At 45.2% G+C, this 27,842-nt stretch overlaps 1 protein-coding gene across 2 annotated transcripts; it reads right to left on the bottom strand.

Moving 5' to 3' along the window:
• Positions 1-248: 248 nt before the first annotated feature.
• Positions 249-10,263, bottom strand: LOC137333230 (natural cytotoxicity triggering receptor 3 ligand 1-like). 2 transcript variants are annotated; one of them, XM_067997391.1, is made up of 7 exons: positions 10,210-10,263; positions 9,693-10,013; positions 5,812-6,093; positions 4,242-4,355; positions 3,602-3,645; positions 991-1,101; positions 249-850 (listed from the first exon to the last, which is right to left on the bottom strand). In XM_067997391.1, exons 1-7 carry the CDS (start codon positions 10,247-10,249, stop codon positions 701-703), a joined length of 1,062 nt encoding a protein of 353 aa, XP_067853492.1. In that variant the 5' UTR covers positions 10,250-10,263; the 3' UTR covers positions 249-700. The 2 variants fall into 2 exon arrangements, with proteins under 2 accessions (XP_067853492.1, XP_067853491.1); XM_067997390.1 differs by having other exon boundaries at positions 1,020-1,101.
• Positions 10,264-27,842: the final 17,579 nt, after the last annotated feature.

The following is a 27,842-nucleotide window of genomic DNA, read 5'->3' as shown; positions in this document are numbered from 1 at the left end:
ACATTCGAAAACACCTGGTTCATTCCTGTCACAAGAGGCAAACTGAGTGATTAAAATAACCAGAGACGGAAATGTTCGGCACTGGGACAGATTTGATTAAAAGTGTCAAATGCATCCAGAAAGAGCGAAATCGGGAGTGAAAAGATTTCTCAACATTGAAAGTGTGAATTTCGCTAAAGCAAAGTGAAGGAATAGTTGTTTCTGCACAGAAAGGGCCGCGGTAATTGATGTCCAGTCACCAAACACCATTCAGTTGGCCCGTTAGGAGCCTGATAATGATTTAATATTTAGATGGAATACATTCAGAACCCTCCCCGAAATCCGGTATATTCGCGACACAGGCCCAAAATAAACTCCACTGCTCAATCCTTCTAAATTAACAGAACTGACCCACAATAACTGGCCTCATCGATTTCCACCCTACGAAACAAGACGCTTCCATTTCCTTTGGTCCTATTTGAAACCTATAAAAGAGTTAAGCATTGAATCCTCCAGTCACTGGAAGTGCAGATTTCAAGAATAAGCGCAACCTCCAAATCGCAGTGTCACTCTGCCAGTAAAAGCTGCTACTCCTTCTCCTATTCCAATAAATGACAATCCGGTTTACAAACACCCCACTAAATACAGGTAGGTGTGGACTACAGACGCCAAGGTTGTCAGCCCCTGTGTGACTTTAACATCACTGGACATTTGCTGGTGTTTATACAATCCCGTATTCTTCCCTTGGTTTGTTGATCCAGATCGCCGCATACTCCGCTACGTTTTCTTTCTGTTTCCTTCTTGCCATTTTCTGGGAGCCGGTCCGATCCAGAGACGCGTAAGTCAGTGTACAATCCGTCCCTTGCTTGGTCTGTGGAAGCAACAATGAAAGATCAATAGGATCTGTTACTCACACGAAGCGTTCTATGACTTCAATGTGCATTACTGAGGTCAGACGCCAGTACCGGACCATTCCTGGTTGGAATGGGCTGCTCCGTTTCTCGACTGTACCTGGGCATAGACGGTTCCATCTTCCTCACCTCTGGGTTTTCCAATGTTCCTGTGACCGCTGAAGTTGATAGCAGCGTAAGACGGACTCCCGTCCTCTCTTCCTCCCACAGCCTGAAGAAAGTTTTTGGAGAAAGATTAGCTTCACATCAAATCACAAACAGCACCGTACAGGGCCACTAAAACCCAATGGCATCGGTTAAGGATTGGGTAAGTCTGATCAGTGCAGGTGATTGCTGAAATGGCGCTGGCGGTGTAATAAAAGGCCGGATAAGGACAAGGAAGGAAAATAATTCCCAGCCGGAGAAATTCTCTGCAATATATATATATTTTTTTATTCGTTCACGGGATGTGGGCGTCGCTGGCAAGGCCGGCATTTATTGCCCATCCCTAATTGCCCTTGAGAAGGTGGTGGTGAGCCGCCTTCTTGAACCGCTGCAGTCCGTGTGGTGACGGTTCTCCCACAGTGCTGTTAGGAAGGGAGTTCCAGGATTTTGACCCAGCGACAATGAAGGAACGGCGATATATTTCCAAGTCGGGATGGTGTGTGACTTGGAGGGGAACGTGCAGGTGGTGTTGTTCCCATGCGCCTGCTGCCCTTGTCCTTCTAGGTGGTAGAGGTCGCGGGTTTGGGAGGTGCTGTCGAAGAAGCCATGGCGAGTTGCTGCAGTGCATCCTGTGGATGGTGCACACTGCAGCCACAGTGCGCCGGTGGTGAAGGGAGTGAATATTTAGGGTGGTGGATGGGGTGCCAATCAAGCGGGCTGCTTTATCTTGGATGGTGTCGAGCTTCTTGAGTGTTGTTGGAGCTGCACTCATCCAGGCAAGTGGAGAGTATTCCATCACACTCCTGACTTGTGCCTTGTAGATGGTGGAAAGGCTTTGGGGAGTCAGGAGGTGAGTCACTCGCCGCAGAATACCCAGCCTCTGACCTGCTCTCGTAGCCACGGTATTTATATGGCTGGTCCAGTTAAGTTTGTTTTCAATGGTGACCCCCAGGATGTTGATGGTGGGGGATTCGGCGATGGTAATGCCGTTGAATGTCAAGGGGAGGTGGTTAGACTCTCTCTTGTTGGAGATGGTCATTGCCTGGCACTTATCTGGCGCGAATGTTACTTGCCACTTATCAGCCCAAGCCTGGATGTTGTCCAGGTCTTGCTGCATGCGGGCTCGGACTGCTTCATTATCTGAGGGGTTGCGAATGGAATTGAACACTGTGCAGTCATCAGCGAACATCCCCATTTCTGACCTTATGATGGAGGGAAGGTCATTGATGAAGCAGATGAAGATGGTTGGGCCTCAGACACTGCCCTGAGGAAAACCTGCAGCAATGCCCTGGGGCTGAGATGCTTGGCCTCCAACAACCACTACCATCTTCCTTTGTGCTAGGTATGACTCCAGCCACTGGAGAGTTTTCCCCCTGATTCCCATTGACTTCAATTTTACTAGGGCTCCTTGGTGCCACACTCGGTCAAATGCTGCCTTGATGTCAAGGGCAGTCACTCTCATCTCACCTCTGGAATTCAGCTCTTTTGTCCATGTTTGGACCAAGGCTGTAATGAGGTCTGGAGCCGAGTGGTCCTGGCGGAACCCAAACTGAGCATCGGTGAGCAGGTTATTGGTGAGTAAGTGCCGCTTGATCGCACTGTCGACGACACCTTCCATCACTTTGCTGATGATTGAGAGTACACTGATGGGGCGGTAATTGGCCGGATTTGATTTGTCCTGCTTTTTGTGGACAGGACATACCTGGGCAATTTTCCACATTGTCGGGTTGATACCAGTGTTGTAGCTGTACTGGAACAGCTTGGCTGGAGGCGCAGCTAGTTCTGGAGCACAAGTCTTCAGCACTACAGCTGGGGTGTTGTCGGGGCCCATAGCCTTTGCTGTATCCAGTGCACTCAGCCGTTTCTTGATATCACGTGGAGTGAATCGAATTGGCCGAAGACTGGCTTCCGTGATGGTGGGGATATCGGGAGGAGGCTGAGATGGATTATCCACTCGGCACTTCTGGCTGAAGATGGTTGCAAAGGCTTCAGCCTTGTCTTTTGCACTCACGTGCTGGACTCCGCCATCATTGAGAATATACATTGACAAATGTGTGTCAAGGCCTGGCCCGTGTGCTGTTGAGTAGTTAACGCACTTCCGAGTTCTGAGCTTGCTCATCTCAAGATGGACAATTGGTTTCGGTGCCTTTGTGTCAGGATAGGGACAATCTCGGCCAGCATTCCGTCCCAGTCAACACCCACAGACCCTGCTGGAAAGTTCATGGGTGGAGATGTCAAGTGAGAACAGGATCGAACAAAACTATGACGCTCCCCATAGGTGAATAGCCAATCGACCGCACTGACAAGACACGAATATCTACAACGGCGCCTGCCACAATTGGAGTGCTGCAATAATACAGATACAATCGCGGCACTGACAGGTCAGAGACCACACTTTCAGCTGAACGAAGGTCTCCGGGGAACAATAAACCCGCAAGTGTTGACGTTGTGCTCCGCAGTTATTGAGAGCCGTCCTGATGGCCTAGTGATACCGGTTTAAATGTGGTATAAATATGCATTAGATGGCAATAGCAGTCTATTTCTCGTTACACAAGCATGACACTGACCTGCTCCTCGAAGTGGCCGGTTCTCTCCTCACTAATCTCCGTGTCTAGCAGAGAAATAAATTGAGACCAATGTCAATTTCACCATGAACCAGATGCGCGATGTGTCCGCCAAAATATACCCAACATTCCCGCAAAGTGATCAGAATCACCGATCAATAGAAAATGATCTGAACGGTCACTCAATTCTCCTGATTAGAACTTGACCCGTCACATACGGTACTGTTGCTGGGCGAGATCCGAAGCCTTTTGCAACCGAACACCACGTGTCACATTCCCACCACCAGTTCCACCGCCCTTTACCCCAGATTTGTCGCCCCTCCCGACACAACCCTACATTTACTGTAAACGATTCACATCACCACCTTCAGTTGTTGCAAAGCACTAAGTTCGAACCGAAACTACGGGTCGCTTTAATGTTCAGACCTGCTGAAATTATTCTGAGGGATCTCTTGGGTTTGAGGTCTGACCCTCGTCACAACATTCGGCCCCAGGAACATAAACTCACTTAGTGTAACGGACACCGCTCCAAAAATATAGATTCCAGTCTGGGCCCGAGACACCGTGCCCTCCCCCTCGCTGCCGCCGTGCTGAAATTTAACTAACAAACCTAATTCTGAATCAGGATCGTGTCAGTTCTTACCTTCAGTTCTGACGAAATTGCATCGCTTGACAAGAATTACCAGCACGAGAATTATTAACCCGCCTGCTGCACACCCCGACACCAGGGAGTAGAGGAAAGTACTGTTGCCGTTAGCTAAGAGGGACAGAGAAATTGGAATTTTAGCATTTTGTAGGCGAGATATTGCGAAATATTTAATCAACGTCAGATATCAGGCAGCACCGACATATCACAGCTATCGCCTCTCATCGAGATACTAAGGCGACTCCATCGTATCTCAGCATCAAACGGCCAAAGTACAGCGCAGTGTAAAGCACACAGGGACTTTCTTTTGTACACAACGATATCAGCCTCCTTCAGGAACTCGTCCAGCTCCTTTTGTACCTTTGCAGAAAATCCGCACTCACCACACGAGACTTCGACTTAATCCAAAGGTCAGTGATTTTCTGGACGATGACTATCCTCCAGATATCTAACCTTATTCTGTGCTTAAATGACATGTACCCACGAGCCCTCGTTCTCGCGAACAATTTAATTCAAGTGATCTATCCACGTGTACACAGTCCAGTCCCTTCATCGTTCAATTAATATCCCGAAGTCTACGCTTTTCGACAGTACAAATACCCAAATCCTTGAACCTATCGTGATAACTAAGGGTTTTTAAAATAATATCAATCTCGTGGCTCTGCGCTGAACTTTTTCCCCAATGCCCTTATAACTCTCACCATATGAGGGAATCAGAACTGGACACAATATTGCAGATGGGTTCTGCTCAAGGGAAAGGACATTATGGTGCTCTTTGTTTCTATCGGTTTGTCCCGGCTATACATCTTTATATTCTACTAGCTTTGGTCATCACCCCTCGGCCTTGGTCGTGGAATTTAGAGATTCAGACACTAACACCCATGTCTCTTTGCCCCTCAACAGACTTTAATTCAGAGCCTAGCACTGTACACACATGTTTGGTATTAAACCCACCCACATGCATTAGACTACATTTATCTACTTTAAATGTCATCTGCCAGATACAGGCCCATTCCCCTATCGCATCTAGATCCGATTGTTAATGTTTTCTCCTTAAGGGTTCTGACATCAGCAGATATTTGTACCATCAGTGAACTAGTGGCCGCCTTCAACCAGATGATTGATATGAATCAAGAAAAGCAATTCTTACAGCGATCGCTAATGGACCCCTCTAGTAGCAGACAATGGAGGACCTGCCCATGTAGTTGAAGAGCTGGGCAGTGGAGATGGGTTTCCCCGCTCATTGCATTACGTCAGGTATTGTGTTTCGAAAGTATGGCTCATTTCAACATTTTGACCAGCAAGTACCAACTTCTGTTACTCCTCCACGTATCCTGACTGGCTGCATTGTCCCACAACTATTAAAGTCTACCCACTGTCAACGAGAAGGCAATTAATTCCCCAACCAAACATGGATCCGCCGTTCAATTGCGGAGGAATCCTTCTTGCACAATGAGCACTGTGAGGGGCCGCCTCAAAAGCTTTTTTGACACTGTAAGTCCCTGAATCACTCCTATATGTAATACAGATACAGCTTACTGCAGTGGTGAGATGGTGGGTCTCTTACCCGGATCACGAACCGTGTAGCTGGCGTTGGCTGGAACCGGGAGAGAGGCATGGGACACCTCGCAGATATAAACCGTCCCACTCTGCTCAGAGATGAGGGAGCTGGAAACTTGATACAATCCATCTTCGCTCCGTGTTTCCACCAAGTTTATCCCAGATGTAATCTTGGAGCCATTTTGATACCAAGTGAGGTTTAACTCCTCGGGGAAAAAAACGGCCGTTGTACAGAGGAGTGTGAGAGACGGAGAGTGCAGACGGGTAATCTTCACAGGAGTTGGCGGCACTGGAAAGGAGATAAAGGAATTGAGTTGAAATCACTACTCGTATATTACATTGGACAAAGGAAAGAACAGACGGCGAGAAGGGAGAGCATGGAGCATCTGCAGAGTCCCTTTAAGAGGGAAATTTTACCGCCATATTAGAATTAATAACGAACGCTTGATTTGCTTGAAACAAAACATGGCGATATTTATTTCGTTCTTGTCTTTATCCAGCACTCGGTGACGGGAAGGCCCCATGTCTTGGCACTGAAATGAATTTAAGTCCGAGTTAAACCGAAACAGTCCCGTGGGATCTCTTCAATCTCGCGGTGTCTATTTCTGCTGGTGTTTCACTGTGATTTAGGCCTACGTTCTAAATCGGTTTCTGCGTTGATAAAAGGGAGACAGTATTCTATAATATGGTTTCGCTGACTGAGTGATAAATTAATACAAAAGCATGAAGGAAATTATTGTCTCTGTTCCAGTCTGGGACTCGTTGTTTAGGTCTAAAACGCGTCCAGTTGTCCTGTACCAGAGCTCACTCACTCGATTCATTCCCCAGATAATGTTCCAGTCCTGACCCCGGTTCTCGCTCTGTGTGAATTATTTCAAGTCTTTGTTCGTTTCCGATATCACGAATTAAAAGGGAGAGGCGCCAAAGTAGTATCAAATTTACCAACCTCCCAATATTCTGCAGTTACAGAGATCCGTATCCACCACTTCTTAAGGATCAAGTAAGTCGACGGATCTCAGTTTCCGACTGGGATCCTTGCTGGCGCAATATGAATCCTCATTGAGTGACCCATCTGTGACCCATTCATCGGCAGAGTCTCGCTGAATTTTACTGTCTCCGTGTTCCGTGTCCATTTACTTCCCGGTTAAATTAGAGAAGTTTAAGCTCAGAAAGAGTTCTCTACCTCAGGGCTGTACTCTGCCCACCCCCGCATTAATATTAATGTAATTCCCCCCTAATCCCTGTGTTTGATTTCCTTCAATAACCCTTCTGCCGATCTACCCCACGCTCTAATAACCCTTTGAGTGAAACAAATCTTCGAAAATCCTTTTACTCTTTCTACATTTATTCCCCTTGATCACCAGTGGGACTCGTCGGAGATCCCGTCTACTGGGTCTCACTTTAATTTCTTTTGACTCAGGAGATCTAGGACGGATATCACCAAGGAAATAAATCTTACACCCTCTCATTCACATCAAAATTTCGCGCACTGCTCCTCCTGTGGCCGAGACAATGGCTTTTAAATAGGCAAATGTGGAATTCCGTTCCATCCTAAACCCCATTATCTATCTGCATCATCCATGGGCCAATCGATCATATTTAAAAAATGATCAAGGTCCAATCCTTCTGTATTTTTCACTCCCTCCCAACGCTCCCACACACTCGCTCCTTGTCTTCTCTCTTTCCATGTCACTTTATCTTGTTCGGTTTATCAACAATTCCTCATTTGAGAATAATCCTGAACCTCATGCTGTTTGTTCGAACTTCAGACTGACGAGGTTAAAGTTTGATATTAGAATTGCGGGAGTAATTATTCAATGTTCGTATTAACTTTATCTCCATCCTATTCAACACTCGACTTTTGCATTTAGATCGATTAAAATCCCATTTTACAAGCCGGTATTTGATTTTCAGGATCTCAACTCCTTTCAGATGCCCACAGCTCGGCCCCTCCCTCAACTAACCTGTCGCTCGGTGAGAACAGTAAACTCATCAGTCACCAACTGAGTGATCAGGAATATTTCAGCCCCGAGTTCAAAATGTAATTAATCCATATTTTTTTCGAGGTATATGACAGTGATCCCATTCCGGTCATAAAAGTACCTTCGTCTGCATCCCAAACTGCATCGCAACAATTGGTAGATCCACTAAATGTCATCACTCCCCAGTGAGAAAGTTATCTCCACGTGACCTGCAGGTGATGATTACAGATCCTTGTTAACTTCTTTTCCTTCGATGATCTTGTGTCACTAATGTGTCTTCCAAACCATTTGCTCCATCCCTTTTTTGAATCACGATTACCACTCTGGCACCGGGATCCATGGGAGATACTTTGGCTTCACCGCCGAGATCTTGCTGGAGACACAGAATGAGCTTGAACAGCAAATGATCCACTCACAGGCCTCGCGGCACATAGTTCTGTTTCATGTAAATGTTCCTTATCCAATGCTTGAAAAACCCATTCCCACCTGTCAACATCTAAAATCTATTTCCCATATAAACAAATCTATCAATCGATAACAAATCTATCAGAGCTAATTTATCTATCTCTGTAAATCAAATCTATTAGCAAGCACAATGAATCCAAAGTGTAAATAAAATATATTGTTTTATGCAGTAAAATGTTGTTCAGTGTTTAGCCTGTCAATCCTCTCTGTCCAGTTGATTTTTCTTTGCTCGCTCCTCGCCTTGTCGTGTTCTCCTCTACACCCCCCACCCCCTGTCCTTTTTATATGTCTGTGTGTTAGTACTTGTATCTATTTGGCGATAGATATTGACAATCTCACTGTTGTGTCCCACGTTTGAATTGGCAAGCACTCGGGGAGAGTTACTGTTGGTCTTTGGAGTGCGGTAAAAAGTGGGTCGGGAGCGGTCCCTCGATGATTAGAGGATTGAAGAAAGTGATTCCAAGCAGGATTCTGTTCAGAATCGAAGACACATTTTTCTTATTCGATATAGGTATAAAAGTAAACACAAACAATCTCATTCAACACTATCGATTTGCAAATATGTGATATAAATGGCCACATAAATGCTTCGGCTCCTCGAACAGGTCAGACGCTGGGTCTGCCTCGGCGAGTAACTCACCTCCTAACTTCCCAAAGCGGCACCGCCACCGACAAGTCAGAAGTTTGATGGAATATTCTCCACTTGCCTGGATGGCGCAGCTACAACAGTCAAGAAGCTCAACAATATCCTGAACAAAAACAGTCTGCTTGATCGGCACTTATTTCACCACCTTATATACCGTCCACCACCGGCGCACCATCTACAGTATGCACGGAAGCAACTCGCCAAGGCTGCTTCGACAGCAGCTCTCAAACCCGAAGCCTCCGCCACCAAGAAGGACAAGGGCAGCAGGTGCATGGGAACGCCATCACCTCCAAGATCCCCCCCTCCAAGTCACACATCATGCTCACATGGACATATATTTTCCTTGCTTTATCATCGCTGAGTCAAAATCCTGTAACTCCCTACCTAACAGCACTGTGGGAGCACCTTCACTACATGGACTGCAGTGGTTCAAGGAGCAGACCCACCGCCATCTTGGTAACTAGGAATGGACAATAAATGCCGACGGTGCCAGCGATGTCCACTTCCAGAGAATTAATGAAAAAAAGGTAAAACAGATTTATATAAATTATACGGGATAAGAGAACAACGATTGACTGAAGTCAGATAATCTGAATTCCACTGCCCCGTGCAGGGTAATCGGTGCTGCTCTGTGTAAACTCACAGGATTCACTGCAAATAGGTGGAAAGGAGCCGCACCGCACCGAACTGAGAGAAACATCAAAAGTCCTGTCAGAAAATACATTTCTGATCTTTGTTAAATATTCTCCAATCTATACCCATAGAATTTTACGAAGTTCCGTTAGCGATACTCACCATACACAATAATGTCAGTCCCATTCCCGTTGGAAATCTTTCCTCTCCAATCTCTGATGCTGCAATAATAGACTCCAGATTCCTGGAAACCTACATTCAGCAGGTGAAACTCGGAAGATTCTTTCTTCAATGGTGTAAATGTTTTCCTTTTGTCTGCACTCGAATCCAAAATCCCGTCCTGGCCGGCTCTCCGCCAGTAAACATCCACCAATGCGTTGCGATCCAAAAGCGCGAAAAAGCAATAAATGGAGACATTTGTACCTTTCACCGCAGTCACGCGGGCGGGGAACTGAGTCACTGTGAGAGCGGTCCCATTAATAACTGTCAGAAATAAACACAAGCACAGGTTACAGTCGGGAATAGTGATCGTGAGGATTAAAAGGGAAGAAATAATGCGGCAGAATTAGAACGAAAGGAAATGAGTAAACTGCAATAAACATTTAAGAGAAGCTGCCTCCATACTGCTAATGGACTTATTATTCACACTTTAATATTTAAAAGGCACGTATACAAAAACCTGTGTAAATAATGGCCAGGGCTGCGAGGTACAGCAGCATATCAAGCGCAGACATTCTGAGCAACGGCGATGAACTTCATCACTCGTTTCTGGTAACACTGAAGGGTGCGTGGGACTCAGAGATCAGAAGATAATCTGGCGGTGAGTGTGTTGCAATGAGACGCTCCATAAGATATCTGAAGCGGCAATTCAATGCACTGGTTTCACTTTTACGTCAGAGCTGAAATTACAACCACCCAAATCTCATTGGTGGTCAAGAGATTTGCATCACGTGTACGATTCCGAATTGTGACAGCTCTTGACTAATCGCAAAGTTGGTCACATTTTTGCAGCGATGTACGTGAAGCTGCGGTGAGATTGGTCTGTGTTTGACAAGAGATCAGACAAAGAGAGAGTACAAGAAACGTGGGATTGTGAGTTGTGAGGAGGATGCAAAGAGGCTTCATGGCGATTTAGACAAGCTGAGTGAGTGGGCAAATACATGGCAGATGCAGTATAATGTGGATAAATGTGAAGTTATCCACTTTGGAAGGAAAAATCGAAAGGCAGAGCATTATTTAAATGGTGATAGATTGGGAATTTTTTTGTACAAAGGGACCTGGGTGACCTTGTACACCAGTCACTTAAATCAAACAAGCAGGTGCAGCAAGCAGTTCGGAAGGCAAATCGTATTTTGGCCTTCATTGCAAGAGGATTTGAGTACAGGAGCAAGGATGTCTTACTGCAGTTATGCAGGTCCTTGGTGAGACCACACTTGGAGCATTGTGTGCAGTTTTTCTCTCCTTACCTAAGAAAGGATATACTTGCCATAAAGGGGGGTTCAACGAAGGTTCACCAGACTGATTCGTGGGATGGCAGGACTGTCGTATGAGCAGAGATTGGGTCGACTAGGCCTGAGTTTACTGCAGTTTAGAAGAATGAGAGGGGACCTCATTGAAACGTATACAGTTCTGAAAGGACTAGACAGACTGGATGCAGGGAGGATGTTTCTCTTGGCTGGACGGTCAACAACGAGTGTCACAGACTCAGGATACAGGGTAGGGCATTTAGGACTGAGATGAGGAGAAATTTCTTCACTCAGAGCATGGTGATACTGAGAAATTCTCTACCACAGAAGGCTGTGGAGGCCAAGTCACTGAATATATTTAAGAAGGAGCTAGATAGATTTCTAGACACAGAAGCCATCGAGCGGTATGGGGAGAGAGCTGGAATATGGTATTGAGATAGAGGATCAGCCATGATCACATTGAATGGCGGAGCAGGCTCGAAGGGACGAATGGCCCACTCCTGCTCCTATTTTCTGTGTTTCTGTGTTTCTAAAGTCTAAGACTGGTTTGCAGTACATGTGTGTAAAGGCACGAAGCATGGCGAACAAGGTTGGTGAGCTGCAGACGCAAAGAGCCACATGGGAATACGATGTCTCAAAAAAGGCCAGGATTGGGGCCTAAATATTCCTGGATGCAAGGTGTTCAGAATAGATAGGGAAGGAAAGAAAGGAGGGTCGGGGTGCCCGTATTGATTAAGGAGAATATTGCAGTACTGGAGAGAGAGGATGTCCAGGATGGGTTAAGGACAGAATCTATTTGGTGAGAGTTAAGAAATAAAAGAGGTGCCATTACATTACTGGGTGTTTTCTGTCGGCCGCCAACTTGTAGGAAGGATATAGAGCAGCAAATTTGCAGTGAAATCACAAAGAGTTGCAAAAGCTATTAAGTAGTGATAACTAGCTATCCTAAACTAGACTGAGATAACAATAATATTATAAGCGGCAAGAATATTTGAAAAGTGTTCAGGATAACTTTCTTGACCATTACGTTTCAGTACCAACAAGGAAGGAGTCATTGCTGGACTTGGTTCTAGGGAATGAGGCCGTCCAAGTGGAACAAGTGTCACTGCGGGAGCATTTAGAGAGCAGCGATTGTATCAAAAAGGTTTAGAATAGCTGTGGAAAAGGACATGGACCACTCAAAAGTAAAAACACTCAATTGGAAGAGAGCCAATTTCAATGGGATGAGAACAGATCTGGCCCGGGAAAATTGGAATCATAGATTGGCAGTCAAAACTGTAATTGAACAGTGGGCGGCCTTTAAAGATGAGATGGTTCAGGTACAGTCGAGGCACATTCCCACGAGGCATAAAATTAGAGCAACTGGAGCTGGAGCGCCCTGGATGAAAAAGGAGATAGACAGTGAATGAAATCGAAAGAAAGGGGCGTGTGACGGATGTCAAGTTGACAACGCAAGTGAGAACCAGACGAATATAGAAATTTCAAATGCGAAGTGAAAAAGGAAATAAGAGGGGCAAAGAGAGAGTATGGGAATAGACTGGCGGCCAACATAAAAGGGAAACCAAAAGTCTTCTGCAGGCATGTAAACAGTAAACGGGCCGTAGGAGTAGGGAAGTGGACAATTCGGGACCATAAAGGAGATGTCACATGGAGGCATAAGCCGAAATGCTAAATGAGTACTTTGCATCTGTCCTTACCAAGGAAGAAGATGCTGCCAGAGTCTCAGCAAAGGAAGATATAGTTGAGATACTGGACTGGCTAAAAATTGATAAAGAAGAGGTACTAGAAAGGCCAGCTGTACAAAGTCACCTGGTCTGTATGGGATGCATCGTAGGTTGCTGAGGGAAGTAAGGGTGCAAATTTTCGGAGGTACTGGCCATAATCTTCCAAACATCCATAGGTACGGGGGTGGTGCTAGATGACTGGAGAATTGCAAATTTTATCCTTGTTCCAAAAAAGGGTGTAAAGGTAAACCCAGCAACCATAAGCCAGTCAGTTAAACCTCAGTGGTGGGGAAACATTTAGAAATGAGAATCCGGGACAGAAGTAACAGTCACTAGGGCGAGTGTGGCTTGATTAGGGAAAGCCAGCAGGGAACTATTAAAGGCAAATCGTGTTTTACTTATCTGATAGAGTTTCTTGATGAGGTAGCAGAGAGGGTTGATGAGGGCAATGCGGTTGATGTGGTGTATGTGGATTTTCAAAAGGCTTTTGATAAAGTGCCGCATGTTAGACTTTTCATCAAGATTGCGGTCCATGTAATAAAGGGGGCAGTAGCAACATCGATACAGAATTGGCTAATTAACAGGAAACACAGAGTAGTGGTGAACGGTTGTTTTTTGGACTGGAGGGAGGTATACAATGGTGTTCCCCACGGGTCTGTGCTAGGACCACTGCTTTTCTTGATATGTATTAATGACTTGCACTTGGGTGTACAGGGCACAATTTCAAAATTTGCAGATGACACAAAACTTTGAAGTCTAGTAAACAGTGAGGAGGATAGTGATAGACTTCAAGTGGATATAGACAGGCTGGTAGCATTGGCAGACAAGTGACAGATGAAATTTAATGCAGAAAAATGCTGAGTGGTACATTTTGGTCGGATGAACGAGGAGAGGCAATATAAACTATAGAGCACAATTCTAAAATGGGTACAGGAACAGAGAGATTCGGGGGTTTACGTGCAGAAATCGTTGAAGGTAGCAGGGCAGGTGGAGAAAGCGGTTAAAAAAGCATATGGGATCCCGGGCTTTATAAATAAAGACATAGTTTACACAAGTATGGAAGTCATGATGAACCTTTATAAAACATTCATTTGGACACAACTGGAGTATTGTGTCCAGTTCTGGGCACCGCACTTTAGGAAATATTTGAAGGCCTTTGAGAGTGTGCAGAAAAGGTTCAAATTCAAATTGGAGGGTATGACATGATAGCTATTACTGAGACATGGCTGCAGGATGGTCAGGATTGGGAAGTAATTATACCGGGTTATAAGGTCTACAGAACAGATAGGGAAAATGGAAGAGGGGGAGGAGTAGCCTTAGTGATTAGAGATGAAATAAATTCAATGTTCAAGGAGGATATAACGAGAAGTAAGCAGCCAACAGAGACCTTATGGGTTGAATTGAGAAATAGAAAAGGATCTAAGACTTTAGTGGAAGTTGTGTATAGGACCCCTGGCAGCAGCTCTGAAGTGCTAGATTGTATAAATGCAGAGATTAGACAAGCGTGTTACAAAAGCATAGTGGTCTTAATGGGGGACTTTAACCTTCACATAGATTGGGGAAAGCAGACGAGCAACTGTCAGAAAGGTAGTGAATTTCTTGAGTGTGTTCGGGATAGTTTTCTACAGCAGTATGTCCTAGAGGCAACAATGGGGCAAGCCATACTAGATTTAGCAATGAGTAATGAACCAGATTTAGTGAACAGCTTAAATGTGCGTGAACATCTATCCAATAGCGATCATAACACGATCGAGTTCAATGAAGTGTTTGAAAGGGAAACAAGTGAATCAGCTGCTAAGATTCCAGGCTTGGGTAAGGCCGACTTCAATGGGATGAGACAGAGTCTGTCCACAGTAAACTGGGCAAATCTGTTAATGGGTAAAACGACTGATGATCAGTGGGAAACGTTTAAAGAAACATTTAACGAGATACAGAACCGGTTTATACCTCTGAGGGGCAAGAACTCTACTTGCCAAAAAAAACCAGCCATGGACAACTGAAGAGGTAAGGGACAGTATAAAACATAAGGAAAGGGCATACAAAAAGGCAAAAAATGGCACAGATCCTGGCGGATGGGAAACAAACAAAAATCAACAAAGGGTCACAAAACAGATAGTAAGAGCTACAAAAAGAGAGTATGAAAAGAAACTTGCAAGGGATATCAAAACCAATACGAACAACTTTTATAGTTATATTAGGAAAAAGAGGGTGGTCAGGAGCATTGTTGGCCCCTTAAAAACTGAAAGTGGGGATATTGTCATTGGCAATGGGGAAATGGCGGACATGTTGAACAATTACTTTGCGTCAGTATTTACAGTAGAAAAAGAGATAGCATGCCGGAAATCCCAAGAAAAATAATATTGAATCGGGGACAGGGACTCGATAAAATTAACATAAGTAAAGCAACATTAATGAAGAAAATAATAGCACTAAAGAGTGGCAAATCCACAGGACCAGAAGGTTTCCATCCCAGGGTTTAAAGGAAGTGGGTGAGCAGATTGCAGATGCTCTAACCATAATCTTTCAAGATGTGGAGATGCCGGTGATGGACTGGGGTGGACAAATGTAAGGAATCTTACAACACGAGGTTATAGTCGAACAATGTTATTTTAAAATCACAAGCTTTCGGAGATGATCCCCTTCGTCAGGTGAATGAGTGGAAGGTTCTCAAATCGCATATCTTATTTTAGGCTGGGACAGCATCACACCAATCAAAAGGTGTCGTTGTTGTTCAAACAGGCCAGTCACGGAGAACAGTACGTCCCAGTACACTGAATATACATTGTGTCAATTACACAGACCGAGAGAAAGATGGTCTCTTTCTCTCTGTCTGTGTTATTGACACAATGTATATTCAGTGTACTGGGATGTACTGTTCTCCGTGACTGGCCTGTTTGAACAACAACGACACCTTTTGATTGCTGTGATTCTGTCCCAGCCTAATATAAGATATGCGATTTGAGAACATTCCACTCATTCACCTGACGAAGGGGATAATCTCCGAAAGCTTGTGATTTTAAAATAAAATTGTTGGACTATAACCTCGTGTTGTACGATTCCTTACATAATCTTTCAAAGTTCATTAGATTCAGGAACTGTCCCTCTAGATTGGAAAATTGCACATGTCACTCCGCTTTTTAAGAAAGGAGAGAGAGGGAAACAGGTGAATTATAGACCAGTTAGCCTAACATCTATAGTGGGGAAATTGCTGGAGTCTACAATTAAGGATAGGGTGACTGAACACCTCGAGAATTTTCAGTTAATGAGGGTGAGCCAGCATGGATTTGTGAAAGGTAGGTCGTGCCTGACAAACCTGATTGAATTTTTTGAAGAGGTGGTTAAAGTAGTGGACAGGGCAATGTCAATGTATGTTGTTTGTCTGGAATTCCAGAAGGCTTTTGATAAGGTCCCACATAAGAGACTGTTAGCTAAGTTAGAAGCCCATGGAATCGAGGGAAAAGTATGGACATGGTTAGGAATTTGGCTGAGCCGATAGAGAGTTGGAATACTGGGTGAGTATTCACATTGGCAGGATGTGACCAGTGGAGTCCCGCAGGGATCTGTCTTGGGGCCTCAATTATTCACAATATTTATTAACGGCTTAGATGAAGGCATAGAACGTCTCACATCTAAGTTTGCCGATGACACAAAGATTGGTGGCATTGTAAGCAGTGTAGATGGAAACATAAAATTACAAAGCGATATTGATAGATTAGGTGAATGGGCAAAGCTGTGGCAAATGGAATTCAATGTGGACAAATGTGAGGTCATCCACTTTGGATCAAAAAAGGATAGAACAGGGGACTTTCTAAATGGTAAAAACTTAAAAAAAAAACAGTGGATGTCCAAAGGGACTTAGGGGTTCAGGTACATCGATCATTGAAGTTTCATGAACAGGTGCAGAAAATAATCAAGAAGGCTAAGCGATTGCTGGCCTTTATATCCAGAGGACTGGAGTACAAGGGGCAGAAGTTATGCTACAGCTATAAAAAAAACCCTGGTTAGACCGCACCTGTGCACTGCAACTATGGAAGGACATATTGACCTTGGAGGGAGTGCAGCGTACGTTTACTAGAATGATACCCAGACTTCAATGATTAAGTTACGAGGAGAGATTACACAAATTGGGGTTGTATTCTCTAGAGTTTAGAACGTTATGGGGTGATCTGATCGAAGTTTATAAGATATTATGGGGAACGGATAGGGTAGATAGAGAGAAACTATTTCCGCTGGTTGGGGATTCGAGGAGTCGGGGGCACAGTCTAAAAATGAGAGCCAAACCTTTCAGGAGTGAGATTAGAAAACATTTCTACACACAAAGGGTGGTCGAAGTTTGGAACTCTCTTCCGCAAATGGCAATTGATACTAGCTCAATTGATAAATTTAAATGTGAGATAGATAGCTTTTTGGCAACCAAAGATATTAAGGGATACGGGCCAAAGGCAGGTAGGGAGCTCGATCACAGATCAGCCATGATCTTATCAAATGGCGGAGCAGGCATGAGGGGCTGAATGGCCTACTCCTGTTCCTATGTTCCGATGTTCCTATCTGGAATGCATTGCCCGAGCGGGTGGTGGAGGCAGATTCAATCATGGCCTTCGAAAGGGAACTGGATGATTACTTGAAAACAAGTCGTTGGAATAGGGCGGGGGAGTCGGACAAGCGGGATTGATCTTGCATAGAGCCGGCGCGGACTCAATGGGCCGAATGACCTCCTTCCGTGCTGCAACCTTTTTATGATTCTATGATTCTATGATTCTTTGACCCCTTTCCGATGCATGGTTCAGTCTCAGAGTCCCGGGGCGATGTAGGGGAAGTTCAACACCTTCAGTTGCTGTAAAAACACTAACCGAAATTACAGGTGGCTTTAATGTTCAGACCTGCTGCAATTATTCTGAGGGATCTCTTGGGTTTAAGTTTTGCCCTCGCAACAAAATTCGACCCCAGGAATATAAACTCACTTCGTGTGACGGACACCGCTCCCAAAATCTAGATCCCAGTTGACGCCGCATACTCCGTCCCCTCGCCCTCGCTGCCGCCATGCTGAAATGTAACTAACAAACTTAATTCTGAATCAGGATCGTGTCAGGTCTTACCTTCAGTTCTGACTAAATTGCATCGCTTGACGAGAATTACCAGCACTAGAATTATTAACCCGCCTGCTGCACACCCCGACACCAGGGGGTAGAGGGATGTACTGTTCCCGTCAGCTGAAAGGGACACAGAAAGTGGAATTTCAGCATTTTATAGGCGAGATATTGCGAAATATTTAATCAACGTCAGATATCATGCAGCACCGACATATCACAGCTATCGTCTCTTACCGAAATACTAATGCGCCTCCATCGTATCTCAGCATCAAGCGGCCAAAGTACAGCGGAATGCAAAGCACACAGGGACTTTCCATGTCTGATAATATCATCATTTAATTCGGATTAATAATCGCATTTAATTAATGATTATGTAGTTTTGTTCACATGTGTATGTAAATATTTGTGTGTGTGTGTTGTGGGGGGAGGGTGTGGGTGTGGAGGGGGCCGTGTCTTTATGTACGGATGTGTCTGTCTGTCTCTCTCCCCGTGATTGTTTGTGCCGTTTGGTCTCCAGGGAGAGGCAAAATCCCCCACAGAATTATAGGTGCTTTCTCTCCGACCCGAAGGTGATGAGAAACGAGTTCCAGTAAATAACATTGACCTTGAGGTGCGTCTTGCAACATCACACCTATCCTTTGTACACCACGATATCAGCCTCCCTCAGGAACTCGTCGAGCTCCTTTTGTAACTTTGCAGAGAATCCGCACTCACTGCACGAGACTTCGATTTAATCCAAAGTTCAGTTACCTTCTGGAAGAAGACTATCCTCCAGATATCAAACCGTGTTCTGTGCTTAAATGACATGTACCCATGAGCCCTCGTTTTCGGTAATAATTTAATTCAAGTGATCTATCCACGTGTGCACAGACTAGTCCCTTCATCGTTCAATTAAGTATCCCAAAGTCTACGCTTTTCGAGAGTACAAATACCCAAATCCTTGAACCTATCGTGATAACTAAGGGTTTTTAAAATAGTATGAATATAGTGGCTCTGCGCTGAACTTTTTCCCCAATGCCCCAATAACTCTCACCATATGAGGGAAACAGAACTGGACACAATATTGTAGATGAGGGCTGACAATGGGAAAGGACATTATGGTGCTCTTTGTTTCTATCGGTTTGTCCCGGCTAAACATCTTTATACTCTATTTTTAAAAAAAAATCATTCATGGGATGTGGGCGTCGCTGGCGAGGCCTGCATTTATTGCCCATCCCTAATTGCCCTTGAGAAGGTGGTGGTGAGCCGCCTTCTTGAACCGCTGCAGTCTGTATGGTGACGGTTCTCCCACAGTTCTGTTCGGAAGAGAGTTCCAGGATTTTGACCCAGTGATGATGAAGGAATATTTCAAAGTCGGGATGGTGTGTAACTTGGAGGGGAAAGTGCAGGTGGTGTTGTTCCCATGTGCCTGCTGCTCTTGTCCTTCTAGGTGGTAGAGGTCGCGGGTTTGGGAGGTGCTGTCGAAGAAGCCTTGGCGAGTTGCTACAGTGCATCCTGTGGATGGTACAGTGCACCGGTGATGAAGTGAGTGAATGTTTAGGGTGGTGTGGTGGATGGAGTGCCATTCAATCGGGCTGCTTTATCTTGGATGGTGTCGAGCTTCTTGAGTGTTGTTTTAGCTGCACTCATCCAAGCAAGTGGAGAGTGTTCCAGCACACTCCTGACTTGTGCCTTGTAGATGGTGGAAAGACTTTGGGGAGTCAGGAGATGAGTCACTCGCCGCAGAATACCCAGCCTCTGACCTGCTCTCGTAGCCACTGTATTTATATGGCTGGTCCAGTTAGGTTTCTGGTCAATGGTAACTCCCAGGATGTTAATGGTGGGGGATTCGGCGATGGTAATGCAGTTTAATGTCAAGGGGAGGTGGTGAGTCTCTGCATTGTTGGAGATGATCATTGCCTGTCACTTATCTGGCGCGAATGTTACTTGCCACTTATGAGCCGAAGCCTGGATGTTGTCCAGGTCTTGCTGCGTGCGGGCTCCGACTGCTTCATTATTTGAGGGGTTGCAAACGGAACTGAACACTGTGCAATCATCAGCGAACATCCCCATTTCTGACCTTATGATGGAGGGAAGGTCATTGATGAAGCAGCTGAAGATGGTTGAGCCTCGGACACTGCCTTGAGGAACCCCTGCAGCAATGTCCTGGGGCTGAGATGATTGGCCTCCAATAACCACTACCATCTTCCTTTGCGCTAGGTATGACTCTAGCCACTGGAGCGTTTTCCCCCTGATTCACATTGAATTCAATTTTACTAGGTCTCCTTGGTGGCACACTCGGTCGAATGTTGCCTTGATGTCAAAGGCAGTCACTCTCAGCTCACCTCCGGAATTCAGCTCTTTGGTCCATGTTTGGACCAAGGCTGTAATGAGGTCTGGAGCCGAGTGGTCGTGGTGGAATCCAAACTGAGCATCGGTGAGCAGGTTGTTGCTGAGTAAGTGCCGCTTGATAGCACTGTCGACGACACCTTCCATCGCTTTTCTGATTGATTGAGAGTAGACTGATTGTGCGGCAATTGGCCGGATTGGATTTGTCCTGCTTTTTGTGGACAGGACATACCTGGGCAATTCTCCACATTTTCGGGTGGATGTCAGTTTTGTAGCTATACTGGAACAGCTTGGCTAGAGGCGCAGTTAGTTCTGGATCACAAATCTTCAGCACTACAGCTGGGGTGTTGTCGGGGCCCATAACCTTTGCTGTATCCAGTGCACTCAGCCGTTTCTTGATATCACGTGGAGTGAATCGAATTGGCTGAGGACTGGCTTCTGTGATGGTGGGGATATCGGGAGGAGGCCGAGATGGATCATCCTTCGGCACTTCTGGCTGAAGATAGTTGCAAACACTTCAGCCTTGTCTTTTGCACACACGTGCTGGACTCCGCCATCATTGAGGATGGGGATGTTTACGCAGCCTCCTCCTCCTGTTACGTTGTTTAATTGTCCACCACCATTCACAACTGGACGTGGCAGGACTGCAGAGCTTTGATCTGTTTCGTTGGTTGTGGAATCGCTTAGCTCTGTTTATACCATTTTTAACATGCATGTAGTCCTGAGTTGTCGCTTCACCAGATTGGCACCTCATTTTTAGGTACGCCTGGTGCTGCTCCTGCCGTGGCAGGATTTGGACTCATGACTCTGAATCGTCGTCCATGCCTCCGGATTACTAATCCAGTAACATAACCACTATGGTACCGTACCTTACTGCTTTGGTTATCATCTCTCGGCATTTGTCGTGGAATTTGGGAGATTCAGACACGAACACCCAATAATCTTTGCCCCTCAACAGACTTTAATTCAGAGCCTAGCACTGTGCACAATGCTTGGTATTAAACCTGCCCACAAGTATTAGACTACATTTATCTGCATTAATTGGCATCTGCCAGATACAGGCCGATTCCCCGATCGCATCTCGATCCGATTGTAAATGTTTTCTCCTTAATGGTTCTGACTTTAGCACATATAGTTGTACCATCAGTGAACTTGTGGACGCCTTCATCCAGATCATTGACATTTCTCAAGAAGTGCAATCCTGACACCGATCGCTAATGGACGCCTCCAGTAGCAGACAATTGAGAACCTGCCCATGTAGTTGAAGAACTGGGCAGTTGGGATGGGGTTCCCCGCTCAGTGTGTTACGTCAGATACTGTGTTTCGAAAGTATGGTTCATTTTTACATTTTGACCATGGATCCGCCGTTCAATTGCGCAAGACTCCATCTTGCATGGTGACCAATGTGAGTGGCCGCCTCAAATGCTTTGTGATATTGCAATGAGCATATTCAGCCCCTTCAAACGCACTGCATTGACAATATTCTGGTGCGGATTAGTGGTGACAGAAAAGCCCTGAATGGCTCCTGTATTTAACACAGATACAGCTTACTGCAGTGCTGATCAGGTGGGTCTCTTACCCGGATCACGAACCGTGCAGCTGGAGTTGGCTGGAGCCAGCAGAGAGGGATGGGGCACGCGGCAGATACACAGAGATCAAGGAGCTGGAAACTTGATACAATCCCTCTTCGCTCCGTGTTTCTACCAAGTTTATCCCAGATGTAATTTTGGGGCCATTTTCATACCAAGTTAGGTTCAACTCCTCGGGGGAAAAAAACAGCCGTTGTGCAGAGGAGTGTGAGAGACGGAGAGTGCAGGCGGGTAATCTTCACAGGAGTTAGCGGCACTGGAAAGGAGTTAAAGGAATTGAGTTGAAATCACTACCCGTATATTATATTAGAGAATGGAAACAACAGACGCCGAGAAGGGAGAGCCTGGAGCATCTGCAGAGTCCCTTTAAGAGGGAAATTTTACCGCCATTTTAGTATTAATAAAGAACGCTTGATTTGCTTGAAACAGTCCATGGCAATATTTATTTAGTTCTTGTCTTTATCCAGCACTCGGTGACGGGAAGGCCGCATGTCTGGGCATTGAAATGAATTTAAGTCCGAGTTAAACCGAACCCGTCCCGTGGGATCTCTTAAAGCCCTCGGTGTCTATTTCTGCTTATGCTTCACTATGATTTAGAACGACGTTCTAAATAGGCTTCTGCGTTGCTAATAGGGAGAGAGTATTCTATAATATGCTTTCACTGACAGAGTGATAAATTAATACAAAAGCATGAAGGAAATTATTGTCTCAGTTCCAGTCTGGGACTCGTTGTTAAGGTCCAAAACGTGTGCAGTTGTCCTGTACCAGAGCTCACTCACTCAATTCATTTCCCAGATAATGTTCCGGTCCTGACCCCGGTTCTCGCTCTGTGTGAATTATTTCAAGTCTTCGTCCGTTTCCGATATCACGAATTAAAAGAGAGAGGGGCCAAAGTAGTATCAAATTTACCAAGCTCCCAATATTCTGCAGTTGCAGAGATCCGCCTCTACCACTTCTCACTGATCAAGGAAGTCGACGGATCTCCGCTCTCGACTCGGAGCCTTGCTGGCGCAATATGAATCCTCATTGAGTGACCCACCTGTGACCCATTCATCGGCAGAGTCTCGCTAAATTTGACTGTCTCCGTGTTCCGTGTCCATTTACTTTCCGGTTAAATTCCAGAAGGTTAAGCCCAGAAAGAGATCTCTACCTCATTCCAGTCCCCTGCCATCCCCCCGCAACTATCAATATTATTGTAATTCCCCCCGAACCCCTGTGTTTGATTTCCGCCAATTGCCCTTCTGCGGTTCTACCCCACGCTCTAATAACCCTTTGCGTAAAAAAAATCTTCTAACCTCCTCTTACTCTTTCTACATTTATTCCCCTTGATCACTAGTGGGACTCGCCGCAGATACCTTCAACTGAGTCTCCCTTTAATGTCTTTTGATTCAGGAGATCTAGGACTGATATCACCAAGTAAATAAATCTTACACCCTTCTTCACATCAAAATTTCGCGCACTGCTCCTACTGTGGCCGAGACAATGGCTTTTAAATCGGCAAATCTGGAATACCGCTCCATCCTGAACCCCATTATCTATCTGCCTCATCCATGGGCGAATCGTTCATATTTAAAAATTGATCAAGGTCCAATCCTTCTCTATTTTTCACTCCCCTCAACCCTCCCACACACTTGCTCCTTGTCTTCTCTCTTTCCATGTCACTTTATCTTGTTCGGTTTATCAATAATTCCTCATGTGAGAATAATCCCGAACCTCATGCTGTTTTTTAGAACTTCAGACTGACGAGGTCGCAGTTTCATATTGGAATTGCGGGAGTAATTATTCAATGTTCGAATTAACTTTATCTCCATCCTTTTCAACACTCGACTATTGCTCTTAGATCTCTTAAAATCCCCATATACAACCTGGTATTTGATTTTCAGGAGCTCAACTCCACTCAGATGCCGACAGCTCCCTACCCTCCTTCAACTAACCTGTCGCTCGGTGAAAACTGTAAACTCATCAGTCACTAACTGCTTGATCAGGAATATTTCAGCCCCGAGTTCAAAATGTAATTAATCCAGAATGTTCTCGAGGTTTCTGACAGTGATCCCATTCCGGTCATAAAAGTACCTTCGTCTCCATCCTAAACTGCATCTCAACAATTCGTAGATCCATAAATGTCATCACTCCCCAGTGAGAAAGTTATCACAACGTGACCTGAGGTGATTACAGATCCTTGTTAACTTCTTTTCCTTAGATGATCTTGTGTCACTAATGTGTCTTCCAAACCATTTTCTCCATCAATTTTTGAATCACGATTCCCACTCTGGCACTGGCATCCATGGGAGATACTTTGCCTTCACCGCCGAGATCTTACTGGAGACACAGACTGAGCTTGAACAGCAGATGCTCCACTCACAGGCTTCGTAGCACGGAGTTTCGTTCTGTTTCATGTAAATGTTCCTTATCCAATTCTTGAAAAACCCATTGCCATCTGTCAACATCTAAAATCTATTTCCCACAGAAACAAATCTATCAATCGAAATCAAATCTATCAGAGCAAATATATCTATCACTGAAAATAAAATCTATTAGCAACCACAATGAATCCATAGTGCAAATAAAATCTATTATTTTATGCAGTAAAATGTTGTTTAGTGTTTAGCCTGTTCAATCCTCTCTGTGCAGTTGATTATTTCATTGCAAGCTACTTGTCTTCACAGGCTGCCCTCCAGCGCCCCCCGCCCTGTCCTTTATATCTGTCTGTGTGTTAGTACTTGGATCTAGTTGTTAATAGATACTGACAATCTCATTGTTGTGCCCCACGTTTGAATTGCCAGCCACTCTGGGAAAGTTAATGTTGGACTTCGGAGTGCGGTAAAAGGTGGGTCGGGAGCGGCCCCTCAGTAATCAGGGGGTTGAAAGAAATGATTCCAGGCAGAATTCGATTCAGAGTCAAAGACATTTTTTCCTTATTCGATGTAGCAATAAAAATAAACAAAAACAATCTCATTCAACACTTTCGATTTGTGAATAAGTGATATAAATGGCCATATAAAAGCTGCGGCTCCTGGAGCAGGTCAGACGCTGGTTATTCCTCGGAGACTAACTCACTCCTAACTTCCCAAAGCGGCACCACCACCGACAAGTCAGAAGTTTGATGGAATATTCTCCACTTGCCTGGATGGCACAGCTGCAACAACACTCAAGAAGCTCGACAATATCCAGAACAAAAACAGTCTGCTTGATCGGCACTTATTCCACCACCTTATATTTCGTCCACCATCGGTGCACAGTGGCTGCAGTGTGTACCATTTACAGGATGCACTGCAGCAACTCGCCCAGGCTTCTTCGACAGCACCTCACAAACCCGAGGCCTCCAGCACCTAGAAGGATAAGGGCAGCAGGTGCATGGGAACACCATCACCTCCACGTTCCCCCACTCCAAGTCACACGTCATCTTTTCTTGGACATATATCGCCCTTGCTTTATCATCGCTTAGTCAAAACCCTGGAACTCCCTACCTAACATCACTGTGGGAGCACCTTCACTACATGGACTGCAGTGGTTTAAGGAGAAGACCCACCGCCACCTTGGTAACTAGGAATGGACAATAAATGCCGACCGTGCCAGCGATGTCCACATCCCGAGAATTAATGAGAAAAGTTAAAAACAGGTTTATATAAATGATACGGGATAAGAGAACAACGATTGACTGAAGTTAGACAATCTGAATTCCACTGCCTCGGTGCTGCTCTGTGTGAACTGACAGGATTCACTACAAATAGGGGGAAAGGAGCCGCACCGAACCGAATTGAGAGAAACATCAAAAGTCCTGTCATAAAGCGCATCATTGCTGATCTTTGTTAAATATTCTCTAATCTATCCTCATAGAATTTTACGAAGGTCCATTAACCCTCAGCGATACTCATCATACACAAGGTCAGTCCCATTCCCGCTCGAAATCTTTCCTCTCCAATCTCTCAGGCTGCAATAATAGACTCCAGAGTCCTGGAAACCTACATTCATCAGGGGAAACTCGGCAGATCCTATCTTGAATGGCATAAATGTTTTCCTTTTGTCTGCACACGAATCCAAAATCCCGTCCTGGCCGGCTCTCCGCCCATTACAAACTGTCAGAAATAAACACAAGCACAGGTTATAGTCAGGGGTCGTGATCGTCGGGATTAAAAGGGAGGAAATAATGCGGCAGAAGTAGAACGAAAGGAAATGTGAAAATTACAATAAACATTGAACATAAGCTACCTCCACAATGCTAATGGACTTATTATTCACATTTTCGTACTTAACAGATAGGTATATATAAATAAAGCTTTGCAAATAATGGCCAGAGCTGAGAGGTATCGCAACACATCACGTATAGACATTGTGAGCAACAGAGATGAAATCGATCACTCGTTTGCTGTAAGTCAGCGGGAGACACTGAAGAGTTCAGAACATCGAGAGATGTTGAAGATAATCTGGGACTGAGTGTTACAGTCAGGCGCTCCAGAAGTTATCTGATGCAGCAGCCTCAATGAACCGGTTCACTTTTATGACAGATGTGTGTGTACGTAGATATGACAATACGCTGAAATTTACAATGACCCAGACCTCATTGCTGACCGCGGGAAAATGGACCGATTTTGAATTACGTGAAAAGTTTCTAATTGCAACAGCGCTTCACCGATCGCATCGCCGGCCAAACTGTTGCAGATACGCATGTGCAGGTGTCGTGAATGCGGTCTGTATCTGGCTTTTTCGCTCTGTCCCCATTCATCACGCGGTGAAGTACTGGACCACAAAGAGCTGAAGTTCGCAGGTTCGAACCCTGCTCTGTTCTGAGTTGGCTGACCTGAGCTTGGATCGTTCGCTACAATTGACCCAAAATCCCGGCGTTCTGGAGGGGAAAATCGGCAGAAAATTGCATTTTTGATTACACAAGTCCCTTTGTACCAAGGCAGGTACACACCGACTGGAGAGAATACCCCTGACATTCAACAGAACTTGGTGGTTGAAATTGATGGGGTCTTTGGACACCAGCCACATTAATAGAAGTTATGAAATTGAATCTAAACATAATGATAAAACATGTTTCTCAAGGTTTAGTCCCCGTTTGGTAACTTTTTAGAAGGTTCGACTTCTTGGTGCTCATGACTGGATTCAGAGTTTGTCAGGAGGTGAGAAGATAGTCAGGACACCCAGGACACAATAAAACCATAGATATCTCGGTAAATTGGAACAATTCAGACTGAATGCAGTTTTGAAAGCGAGGGCGCACAGTACCACAGAAAAATGAACAATATAGAATTTCATCTAGCATGAAGCTCAGGAAAGGAAGTTGGGTGGTCACCTGTTTAACGGGAATAGGGTCGAGAGAGCAGGAGGTGGGTCTCATAGATAAGATGAGCTTGGAGATGTCATGAGGGGAGATAGGATATAAACTAGAGAAAGACGTCGGTTCAGGGCTAGGGTAGGGGGAAACCTGTGGGAAAGTTGACTTAGTGAGTTCTGGGAAGGGAGGGATACAGCAGAGGCAGCAAAATGCACAGTCTCATTCTCACTGACCAAAAAGGCCATGAGTTCCTGACACTTGTTGGAAACGAAGGTGTTTTGGGGGCAGGGAAGAATGGTTCATGGAGATGGTCGATAGTGGAGAAGAGAAGAGACGGTTCTATTTCCATTCTTGAATGGTCTAGAAGTAGTGAGCAGATTTGGCACAGGAGAGCAGTGCACAATAGTGCTTGATGTATTCCAGCCAGATCTGATTATGAATGGCGAAACAAATTGTCCACCAGAAACGTTGAAGTCAGAACCCTTTTGTCTTGAGGTAGCGATGTTGAGGGCCGTACCCGGGGAATTATCAGGATGTAAAAAGTAAGGGTTTTATTGCGGAAAAAGGTGTCAAAGACGGAGATGTGTGGGTGATTGAGAGCATCAGAGGTATCGTGGCAAATGGAGGGCCAAAGGCTCGGCAGTTGGGAATTTGAATGTGCCGTTGAAAGTGACTTGGGGAGAGTTTTTTTTTACGCAGATAGACACAGAAGGAAGTGGGGTTCGGGGGTGGGGCGGCGCGGGGGACGAGAGATGAGGGATATAAGGAAATGATCAGAATTGGCCTTGTTTGTCATTGAGACATTGGGACTAAGGAGGCCACGTGAAATGGCAAGGT

This window comes from Heptranchias perlo, chromosome 16 (assembly GCF_035084215.1).
Source record: "Heptranchias perlo isolate sHepPer1 chromosome 16, sHepPer1.hap1, whole genome shotgun sequence".
Classification (NCBI taxonomy): Eukaryota; Metazoa; Chordata; class Chondrichthyes; order Hexanchiformes; family Hexanchidae; genus Heptranchias; species Heptranchias perlo.
This window is presented reverse-complemented; position numbering and strand designations above follow the sequence as displayed.